Here is an 11714-nt window from a genome sequence, read left to right on the forward strand (position 1 = left end):
AGTAAATATGGTAGTAAATTATAGTAAGGCTGAAGTTAAACGCATAGTGAAAGAAGAAATGAAAAAGTAGTGGCAGGAACAATAGAACAGGGAAACTAAAGGAAGATGGTTCACAGAATCCAAAAGGAGGTCGAAGGAATGAGAGAAATAAGTAGGAATAAAAGGAAGAGGACATAATTTCCAGAATGAGATTTGGGCATACTGGATTAAATAGTACGCTTAATTTAATTGGAAAGCATGAAACTGGTATGTGTGAGGGATGTAATAGTCAAGAAGAGTAGAGCATGTCACTATTAATTGTCCAAACGATTTTACAACATAAACTGGGAAGAGAACACATCAAATTCAATATTAAAGAAATAATACAGATGAACTCAGGGCATGTGGGATATAGAGCAGCATTTAGTTTCTTGGAAAAGACCGGAATTAATAGAAGTATATAGAGTAGTTATTCTTATTTATTTATTTTTGCTTTTGTTTGTTTTTAATTTGTTTGTTTCTGTTTTTGTTTTCTCATCCATTAGAATAGACCATTCTGATCCACACTCCATTTCAGAAGGTGGCGGTAATGCGCCTAAAAGGTGTTTGACAACCGCCATTTAAAGAAGAAGAAGAAGAAGGAGAAGAAGAAGAAGAAGAAGAAGAAGAAGAAGAAGAAGAAGAAGAAGAAGAAGAAGAAGAAGAAGAAGAAGAAGAAGTTCAACCTCCCGCACACCAGGGGGCAGCATGGGGCCCGGAGGAAGCACAGACCGTGAGCGGTTTCCGGCGACGAGCAGCGGAACATGTTATAGATGTTTCACAGACGGTTCACAGACGCGCTGACTGGGAGGAAGGAGAAGGAGAAGAAGAAGTAGAAGAAGTAGAAGAAGTAGAAGAAGAAGAAGAAGAAGAAGAAGAAGAAGAAGAAGAAGTTCAACCTCCCGCACACCAGGGGGCAGCATGGGGCCCGGAGGAAGCACAGACCGTGAGCGGCTTCCGGCGACGAGCAGCGGAACATGTTATAGATGGTTCACAGACGGTTCACAGACGCGCTGACTGGGAGGAAGGAGAAGCAGATGGCTGGCAAGCAGATGGCTGGCGGCCATGCACAAGATGATCTGTTTGACAGCATTCTCCTGGCGGATGAGCGGTGAGTCTTTGTCTCTCTTGCTGTCACGTCGTAAACAGCGGCAGCGTCTCGGTCCGTGTACGTTCGCTTTCATTCATCTCGTTTCCCGTCGTTGACTTATAGAACGAAGTGAAGCTTCTTTAGCTCCTAAAGCTCCCCCAGCAGCTCCCGAGCAGCCGGGAGGACAGGGCGGCTGGGTGACTGTCCGCAATAAGAGGCATAGTCCTAAACTGAAGCCCACGGTTCACCACCAACCACTTCACGTTTCTAATAAATTCTCCCCTCTCGACACACCCACTGAGGAAACAACTCTGATCATTGGAGACTCTGTTTTGAGGAACGTGAAGTTCGCGAAAGCAGCGACCACAGTCTGTATCCCAGGGGCCAGAGTCTGTATCCCAGGGGTCACAGTCTGTATCCCAGGGGCCAGAGTGTGTATCCCAGGGGCCAGAGTCTGTATCCCAGAGGCCACAGTCTGTATCCCAGGGGCCAGAGTCTGTATCCCAGGGGCCAGAGTCTGTATCCCAGGGGCCAGAGTCTGTATCCCAGGGGCCAGAGTCTGTATCCCAGAGGCCACAGTCTGTATCCCAGGGGCCAGAGTCTGTATCTCAGGGGCCAGAGCAGGCGACGTTGAATCCCACCTAAAACTGCTGGCTAAGGATAAACGTAGATATGGTAAAATTATTATTCACGTCGGCAGTAACGACACCTGATTACGTCAATCGGAGGTCATGAAGATGAATATTGATTCGGTGTGTACTTATGCATGAACAATGTCGGACTCTGTAGATTTCTCTGGACCCCCTGCCCAACAAGTGATGACATGTATAGCTGTACATCATCACTAAACCGCTGGTTGTCGAGTTGGTGTCCAGATAACAATGTGGGCTTCATAGATAACTGGCGCTCCATTTGGAGAATTCCTGGTCTGATGCGGAGAGACAGCATTCATCCAACTTTGAATGTGCAGCTCTCATTTGTAGAAACCTGACTCAGTTACCTAGACGGTCAACCCCGTGACTTTTCAGAGTTGGGACCAGGAAGCAGAGTTGCAGTCTTACACGCTTCTCTGCGCTTCTATTACAGCAGTGCTCCGACAAAACCCCATAGAAACTGTTTCTGCCCTACGACCACTTCAACTATCTAATCCAAAGGGAAATAAAAGAGGTGTAATTCACACAAATCTCTTAAAGATCAACACAAACCCTATAAATGAACCTAAGAATAGAACAATAAAATGTGGATTATTTTATTTTATTTTATTAGGTCACTCCCATCTAAATCTTTGTTAGTGAATGATCTGATAACTGATCAGCACGTTGATTTATTCTGTATGACTGAAACCTTGCTACAGCCAGAAGAATATGTTAGTTTAAATGAATCAACACCTCCCTCTTATATTAATACTCATATTCCTCGGACCACAGGCCGAGGAGGAGGAGTAGCAGCAATCTACCAAGCAGACTTATTGCTTAACCCTCGACTTAAACATAGTTTTAACTCATTTGAAAGCCTAACTCTTAGCCTCTTTCACCCAAGCTGGAAATGTCAAAAAACAGAGTAGTCATCACCAGTTTTGCTAGTCGTTGTATATCGACCACCAGGCCCTTACTCTGAATTTTTATCTGAATTTTCAGACTTTTTATCTGAGTTGGTGCTTAGCACAGATAAAGTTATTATAGTGGGTGATTTCAACATTCATGTGGATGTTGCCAATGACAGTCTTAGTTCTACCTTTAATTCGTTCATAGACTCAATTGGTTTTACTCAACATGTAAACAAACCCACTCACTGTTTTAATCACACCCTCGACCTCGTTCTGACCTATGGCATAGACATTGACAATCTAATAGTATTTCCTCAAAACCCTCTGTCCGATCACTACTTAGTTACATTTGAATTCTCCATTATTAACTTTACTGAATTTGGAGAAAAGTTCTATTACAGCAGGTGTCTATCAGTAAACTCTGTTAGTAAATTCAAAGAAACAGTTCCTTCGTTATTTACTCTACTGCCATGTGTCGCTACAGTGCAGGATCGTTATCAAAACTTTACTCCCACACAAATTGATGATGTTGTTGATAGTGCAGCAGCCTCACTACGTTCCACACTTGACACTGTCGCCCCTCTGAAAAAGAAGACAGTCAAACAGAGGAGGATAGCTCCATGGTTTAATGCACAGACACGTGCTTTAAAACAGACGTCACGTAGGTTAGAAAGGAAGTGGCGTTTCAATAGTCTAGATGATTCTCACCTAGACTGGAAAAATAGTTTAATTACATATAAGAAAGCCCTCCGAAATTCCAGAACCAATTATTTTTCTTCACTGATAGAGGAAAATAAAAACAACCCCAGGTTCCTCTTCAGCACTGTAGCCAGGCTGACAGAGAGTAAAAGCTCTACTGAACAGTCTATTCCTCCAACTCTAAGTAGCAATGATTTCATGAGTTTCTTTACTAATAAGATTATTACCATCAGAGAAAAAAATTTACCAGCTTCTTCCCACTAATGGCACAGACACTCTGTCCAGTACAGTAGCTTCTGAACCAATAGTATCGCCTAATTTATATTTAGAATGCTTCTCCCCTATAGATCTGGCTGGTATTCTGTTACAGAGACTAGAACACATTGGGATTAAAGGAACAGCACTAGAATGGTTTAAGTCCTACTTATCTGATAGATTTCAGTTTGTTAACGTTAATAACAAATCTTCCATTCATACAAAAGTGAGACATGGAGTACCACAAGGTTCTCTACTGGGACCGATACTTTTCACTTTATATATGCTTCCTTTAGGCAATATTATAAGAAAACGCCACATCAATTTCCATTGCTACGCTGATGATACCCAGCTGTATTTATCTATAAAGCCAGATGAAACTAATCAGGTAGACAAACTTCAGGATTGTCTTACAGACATAAAGGCCTGGATGACTTATAATTTTTTACTTCTAAATTCAGAAAAAACTGAGGTCATTATACTCGGCCCTAAACACCTCAGAGAAACATTATCTGATCATATAGTTACTTTGGATGGCATTACCTTGGCCTCCAGTTCTACTGTGAGGAACCTTGGAGTTACCTTTGACCAGGACATGTCCTTTGACTCACACATAAAACAAGTCTCTAGGACAGACAGCCTTCTTTCACCTGCGCAATATCAAGAACATTAGAAACATCCTATCTCAAAAGGATGCTGAAAAACTAGTCCATGCATTTGTTACTTCTAGACTGGACTACTGTAATCCATTACTGCTAGGATGCCCCAATAAGTCTGTGAAAAGCCTCCAGCTAATCCAAAATGCCGCAGCACGACTTCTGACAGAAACTAGAAAAAGAGATCATATTTCTCCAGTGTTAGAATCTCTGCATTGGCTTCCTGTAAAATTCAGAATAGAATTCAAAATACTGCTCCTAACCTACAAAGCCCTTAATAATCAAGCTCCATTATATCTTACAGAGCTCATAGTTTCATATTATCCCAATAGATTTGGGACTTCGCTCTGTAAATGCAGGATTACTTGTGGTTCCCAGAGTCTGTAAAAGTAGAATGGGAGGCAGAGCCTTCAGCCACCAGGCTCCTCTCTTCTGGAACCAGCTCCCAGTCCATCCCTCCATTCATTCTTTCACTAGTAAATATAGACAACAACAGGAAACAATGAGGAGTTGAGTATGAATACACATCAGACCTGTGATGTAGTAGAACAGAGTTAAATAAATGAAATTACAAATTGAAAGTAATGCACAAAACAGTGGATGGATGACAAAGTCAGGTGATAGTTATCCGACCCCTGGGTCAGTGGTGATGGTGGCTGCGTCTTTGAGTGACCTCTGACCTGCAGCAGTCCAGCAGCTTCCGCCACAAGCGACAACAACAGAACAAAACAGTGAAATGTTCCTGACCCGTTGGTTCCTTTGTCATTATTTGTATTCAAAGCATTCTAGGTACAGGTGCATTGCAAAAAATCCACTACACATGAATTTAAAAAAAATCTTTTTTAATTTTGATTTCAGTAATTACAGCCTACAGCTCAAAAAAATTTGAAGAAATTTGTCTTGGACATACATTTTTCTTTTTCTTCTGAAGTTACCATTCTATCCTCTTGCCTTTTATTTTGAAATTTTGACTTCCGTGTCACCTGTCTTCAGGAATTTTCTTAAACCTGACCCACGTGGTTTGAGGTCCTTTTTGATTCCGACATGTTTTTCTTCTTAAGACGAAACTATACCTTTTTTCTGACGTTACACTTTAGTACCCATCAAGCCACTTTTGTAAAAGAAAGATTTCTTTTAAGGTGCGTTGACACCGGACGCAATGCGAATTTCTCGTGCGGGTAGATCACACATCACACAAGTCAATGCAAAGACGCAACTAGACTCGAATTTTGCGGCACTGACTCGGGCAGAACGAATGGTGCGATATGTGCGATGCGAAATGGGCAAAATTCGTTGGGTTGAAATATTGAGTTGAAATATTTGAACTCGGGCGACATATTTGCGTCGCGATAGCCAATGAGCGTTGAGATCCTCCCTCAGGAGGGGGAGTCCTGTCATTGTATCAGGAATGGACTTGGACGAGCCCCTTAACACGAAAATTTGCATCCTGTCCTGTGTGAACTCACATTAGTATTTGGTTGAAAACAAAAATAAAGGTTATAATGGAAACGTACACGGACTAGGCCTCAACGTCTGCACCGTCTCACCTGGGCCATAAAGCAGCAGCCTGTCCGCATCCAGTAAGAGGCGCCGAAGTTAAATAGGGGGAAATTGCTCTAAAGCAGTTCTGTTAATGTAGCCAAGCACAATCCACATAATAACGAAAGGTCAAAGCACCGAGTGAGCGCAGTGTGTGTGTGTGTGTTCTCAGGTTCCGAGGGGAGGGCTACCACGAGGGGTTTGAGAGAGGGAAATGCCGAGGACTGCGGGAGGGCCAGAGACACGGGGCCTCTCACGGGGCCAAGTTGTCCACCGAGGTGAGGGAATATGACTGTTCAGCCTTCATGTGACACATTGTTATCACACCAAATTGATGGGAGAATATGACTAATATCACAGTTGCCCTGATTTGATGTCTAATGACCATGGGCCCTCTCATCTCTGACAGATTTCCTTCTATCACGGTTTCGCCATCACATGGAAATGTCTCCTTCAAACTAACACAGACATCAAATCCAGGTACAGTCTCCACAGACAAGAGTTTCACCGTCATTTACGTGTTACTTCAACACACTAATAATGACAGATATCATAACCTACCTTTCTTCAAAGTGGCCTAACTAAGACAAGGTAACATGCTGTTGTCAGGCCAAACGATCCTGTTAGATTTGACTCGTTTGAATAAGTCAAAAAATAGAAAATCATTTTGTTATAAAGTACATGATGTTGGGTGATGGGACTAACATAAAGCCTGTCAGAGGAAACAAAGTAACACAGCTCAATATATATAGAAAGACTGTTTGACTCTAGTGTTGTAAAGGGTTGGAGGTCTTTCACTCATTCACCCTCTCCTCAGTCTCCTCCCACTGGCTGCAGCTGCTGTCTCTGACCGAGACCAGCAGAAGTAGAGTTTACTTTCACAAAATGCTCTGTGCTACCACCTTTACTTGCAAAACATTTGTTACACTTGTGCCGTTGTCTCCATTGATTTGGGTGAAGTACAACCGGACTTTAGACTTTCGGTTCGTTCTCTCTGACACAGGCACACAGATCTCTGTGCAGCACTTACATTGTGCATAGTACACACTGTTACATTTCCCCTTACATAGTATGCAGTCAATTTCTTTAGGTTTCAGAGTTTAAAAAATCTCACATTGTCTCAGCGGCTAGTGATTCAAGATTCAAGAAAACTTAATTTATCCCCAGGGGGTATAGTGCGGTACAGACGGCTAGTGGCTGATATTGGTCAGTTTTGGCTAATGCTTGTAAAAATGCATCACCAGTGTTGATGTTCTGTGTGTGTGAAAGCATTAGTATTTTATTAATGGGTGTGTGTGTGTGTGTGTGTGTGTGTGTGTGTGTGTGTGTGTGTCCGTGTATGTGTCCGTGTATGTGTCCGTGTATGCGTGTCCCCCTTCAGAAAACGTCTGAAGGCTCTGGAGGCTCTCCTGGGTTTGATCCAGAACTCTCCTCATGAGGATCCTCAGTCTCCAACGCTACAGGGGGACATGGAGAAGCTTCGGGCCAAGTTCAGACAGGTACTGTCCTCATTTATTTTATATATGTGTGTGTGTATATATATATATATATATATATATATATATATATATGTATGATGCTGTCTGATATATTATTTATTCTGGTATGACCTGGTTGAAGCAGCTGTCACATGGGGTGGTGCTGGAACGTCAACTGTGGCTCCAGGATACTGAAAGTTAGAGCAACACTTAAATGGACACATATTTTCCATCATGTTACTGATCAACGCTTTGGTAATAAATAGATATGAAGGTTAGATCTAATATTATAGACAATCATGAAGGTTATATATAATATTATGAACTATTATGTGTGAATGCACTCAATTATTCACACATCTAGATAATCAAATCTTTATTATGCTTAATCATCTGTAGCGGCTATCTCCTATCACTCGATGGCTATTACTTTTCTAAGCTTTATCATATTTCAGTGATTTTGTATTCAAAAATCGCCCTGTATGGGGCCAGCGAAGCTGCGATTCTTTTTTTCTTTGACTAAATGACCTGGTCTATCGAGATCTCCTTAGCGCAGTGGTCTGGTCTGTCGTCTCTCAGCCAGAAGACTGGGGGTCTATGCTGTTCACATAAAATGCCTCTGGACAGGTTGGCGATATATACTGAGGCATTGCAAGAACCGTTTGTACTGACAGATTTGTACTCAAATCATGCGTACACGATGAACCACGAGGCCACACACACACACAGAACTGACAGCTAGCGGAGGAAATATTCGCTGATTTTTACAAAAGGTGTTTTGCTTTAGAATCGCTTCCTGCCCTTTTAACAGCCCTGCTTTAGCCCGTCTCCTAACTCCTGCTGCTGCAATTTAGACTTTGATGTAGAGTACAGACCAAAAGTTTGGACACACCTTCTCATTCAATGAGTTTCCTTTCTTTTCATGACTATTGACATTGTAGATTCACACTGAAGGCATCAAAACTATGAATTAACACGTGGAAATATGTACTTAACAAAAAAGTGTAAAACAACTGAAAATACGCCTTATATTCTAGTTTCTTCAGAGTAGCCACCTTTTGCTTTGATTACTGCTTCGCACACTCTTGGCAGTCTCTTCATGAGCTTCAAGAGGTAGTCACCTGAAATGGTCTTCCAACAGTCTTGAAGGAGTTCCCAGAGATGCTTAGCACTTGTTGGCACTTTTGCCTTCACTCTGCGGTCCAGCTCACCCCAAACCATCTCGATTGGGTTCAGGTCCGGTGACTGTGGAGGCCAGGTCATCTGGCGCAGCACCCCATCACTCTCCTTCTTGGTCAAATAGCCCTTACACAGCCTGGAGCTGTGTTTGGGGTCATTGTCCTTTTGAAAAATAAATGATGGTCCAACTAAACGCAAACCGGATGGAATAGCATGCCGCTGCAAGATGCTGTGGTAGCCATGCTGGTTCAGTATGCCTTCAATTTTGAATAAATCCCCAACAGTGTCACCAGCAAAGCACCCCCAAACCATCACACCACCTCCTCCATGCTTCACGGTGGGAACCAGGCATGTAGAGTCCATCCGTTCACCTTTTCTGCGTCGCACAAAGACACGGTGGTGGGAACCAAAGATCTCAAATTTGGACTCATCAGACCAAAGCACAGATTTCCACTGGTCTAATGTCCATTCCTTGTGTTCTTTAGCCCAAACAAGTCTCTTCTGCTTGTTGCCTGTCCTTAGCAGTGGTTTCCTAGCAGCTATTCTACCATGAAGGCCTGATTCACACAATCTCCTCTTAACAGTTGTTCTAGAGATGTGTCTGCTTCTAGAACTCTGTGTGGCATTGACCTGGTCTCTAATCTGAGCTGCTGTTAACCTGCGATTTCTGAGGCTGGTGACTTGGATGAACTTATCCTCCGCAGCAGAGGTGACTCTTGGTCTTCCTTTCCTGGGGCGGTCCTCATGTGAGCCAGTTTCTTTGTAGCGCTTGATGGTTTTTGCGACTGCACTTGGGGACACTTTCAAAGTTTTCCCAATTTTTCGGACTGACTGACCTTCATTTCTTAAAGTAATGATGGCCACTCGTTTTTCTTTACTTAGCTGCTTTTTTCTTGCCATAATACAAATTATAACAGTCTATTCAGTGGGACTATCAGCTGTGTATCCACCTGACTTCTGCACAACACAACTGATGGTCCCAATGCCATTTATAAGGCAAGAAATCCCACTTATTGAACCTGACAGGGCACACCTGTGAAGTGAAAACCATTACAGGTGACTACCTCTTGAAGCTCATAAAGAGAATGCAGAGTGTGTGCAAAGCAGTAATCAGAGCAAAAGGTGGCTACTTTGAAGAAACTAGAATATAAGGTGTATTTTCAGTTGTTTTAACTCATTGAATGAGAAGGTGTGTCCAAACTTTTGGTCTGTACTGTATGTCACTCAACACTCTAATTACGGAAGAGGATTAGGGCTACAAAGGAAATGAGCAAAACACGCAAAAAAAAACGCTTAGGTACGACATCTCCGACCTGTGATTTCCCCCTCCTGCATGGCAACGTGACTCTCCCACTGAGGTTGGTCCTGGAGTCAGGTACTCGAGTTTAAAGTCAAAATTTTTAGAATAAAATCAAAATTCAGAGTTTAAAGTCAGAATTCTGAGAATCAAGTCAGAATTTCTTCAATCTCTGTTCTCATAAACTTCTTAATTTTTCTCTTTGATGTTGTTTTCATGAATGAAGTCTTCCTGACATTGGGGCAGGAAGCGTAGACTTACATTGTACTATCGGGGCATTGATATGCTAAATTGCGATCCACAGGCACACTAGCTCAAACACGTACAGGTGGCATTAATCTTTCTACACAGGTCATTTACAAGTGAATTCGATGCGGCCCGTTCATACGAACTCACCGTACGAACAGATGTAGGAGAAATTTAGGATGAACACATTTTTCCGTGAGCTACCACCTGGTCCGTCTGCTCTCTTGTTGCCATGGCAGTGGACTGAGGCTGCTGCTCTGTGACCTGTTGTGTTCAAGTCACATCAGTCGCAGCGTGAACGTCTCACTCACCATCGTGTAGTTGTCCTGCACTATAGCAGAGGCAGTTCAAGCTGACCAGCTAACTTCTCTCTGCTTTCGTCTAGGTCTGCTCCATGTTGAATATCCCGACTGACTTCAAGGATTACATCAAAACCTCTGAGGGGACTTCTTTCTGAACCGGTCCTGGTGGTGAGGAGGAGCAGCAGCAGCTGAGACGACGGAGGAGGCAGCCCGAGCTGTCAGTCAGCGGGGGGCCGGTCTGTGGTGGATGTTTGTGTGACTGCATCAGTTTAGACAGACACCAATGAGAGTAGGGGTGGGAATCTTCGATTCAGAATGCTACGATTCGTTAATATGAAACAATTATCCACAAAATCATGTTGTTGTTTTTTTATTGATCAATAATGAATATAAACAGATACGTTTCATTCCATCATATTTTATTAATAGTAATCAATGGAATAGAGATGTCCACTGGAAGGATATATTTGCCAATACCTTTCCCAGCAAAAAAAACTTTCAAAGCTGTTCTCTCTACTCCACAAATTAATAAAGACTTCTCTTCCTGTTATGGTCAATGAGCATAAAAGGAACAACGCTACGCTACATTTAGCTGGAGACTATATGAAAATCAAGCCCAAGCCCAAGTGTGTACTTTTCTGGCGGCATCTGGTGGTAAAGTTGCAAAAACGCAACCAACAGGGGGACACTTTATGGTGGCCCACTGCTAATTACATTTCCGGTTTCCCGCAGCGCTAGAAATTCAACGCGAATGCGACGTATTCTGGACCATTTTCTGCAACCTTATTTAATGCTGCATTCCATTAGACCTCAGAACTTGGCCCCCGGAAGTTGGGGTGGTGATTTTTATTTCCGGAATTGGAACGCAGCACAACACGACGTAGCAAACATGGAGACCTACTCGGAGGTCGGGTCCACCTCATGTTACTATATTTAACTAGTTGACAGAAAATCAAAGAAATCGCTGGCTTTTCGTGCAGCGGGGGCCGGTGGAATCGTTCCGGTCAGTTGCTCTTGTTTAGCCATGCTAACATGTCTCCTCGTCCATGACGCTCAGCCGTAAGGAACGTAGCGGGCGTCAGGGTGATGTACGTTACGTTTCTTTAGTTGTTGTTTTTTTATTTAATCTTTACTTAATCTGGCAAACTCATTGAGATTATTGATTAATTAGACATCATGAGCATGAACAAAAACAAATATAAGATAAAAATACAAAGACAAAACACAAACAGATAAATCACTCAAACCAGGGAGAAGTATAGTGCTTATACAGTCCTGCCCCAACAGATTAAAAATTTATTTTTCAAGAGAGGCCTGAGAACAATTTACGTTTACAGCAACAAATTACAGAGAGCATGAGCAAACAACAGGCAAAAATAAGACTAAAGGCAGTTGCAAGCTTCAGTGAA

General features: G+C 42.6%; 1 protein-coding gene across 1 annotated transcript; it reads left to right on the plus strand.

Annotated features, from left to right (window-relative positions):
* Positions 1–756: 756 nt before the first annotated feature.
* lto1 (LTO1 maturation factor of ABCE1) lies at positions 757–10855 on the plus strand. The gene is made up of 5 exons (XM_035628556.2): positions 757–1129; positions 5976–6081; positions 6213–6283; positions 7185–7302; positions 10389–10855. The coding sequence occupies exons 1-5, from the start codon at positions 1005–1007 to the stop codon at positions 10458–10460; spliced, it is 492 nt and encodes a 163-aa protein (XP_035484449.1). The 5' UTR covers positions 757–1004; the 3' UTR covers positions 10461–10855.
* The last annotated feature ends 859 nt before the right edge of the window (positions 10856–11714 follow it).

This window comes from Scophthalmus maximus, chromosome 4 (genome assembly GCF_022379125.1).
Source record: "Scophthalmus maximus strain ysfricsl-2021 chromosome 4, ASM2237912v1, whole genome shotgun sequence".
NCBI lineage: Eukaryota > Metazoa > Chordata > Actinopteri > Pleuronectiformes > Scophthalmidae > Scophthalmus > Scophthalmus maximus.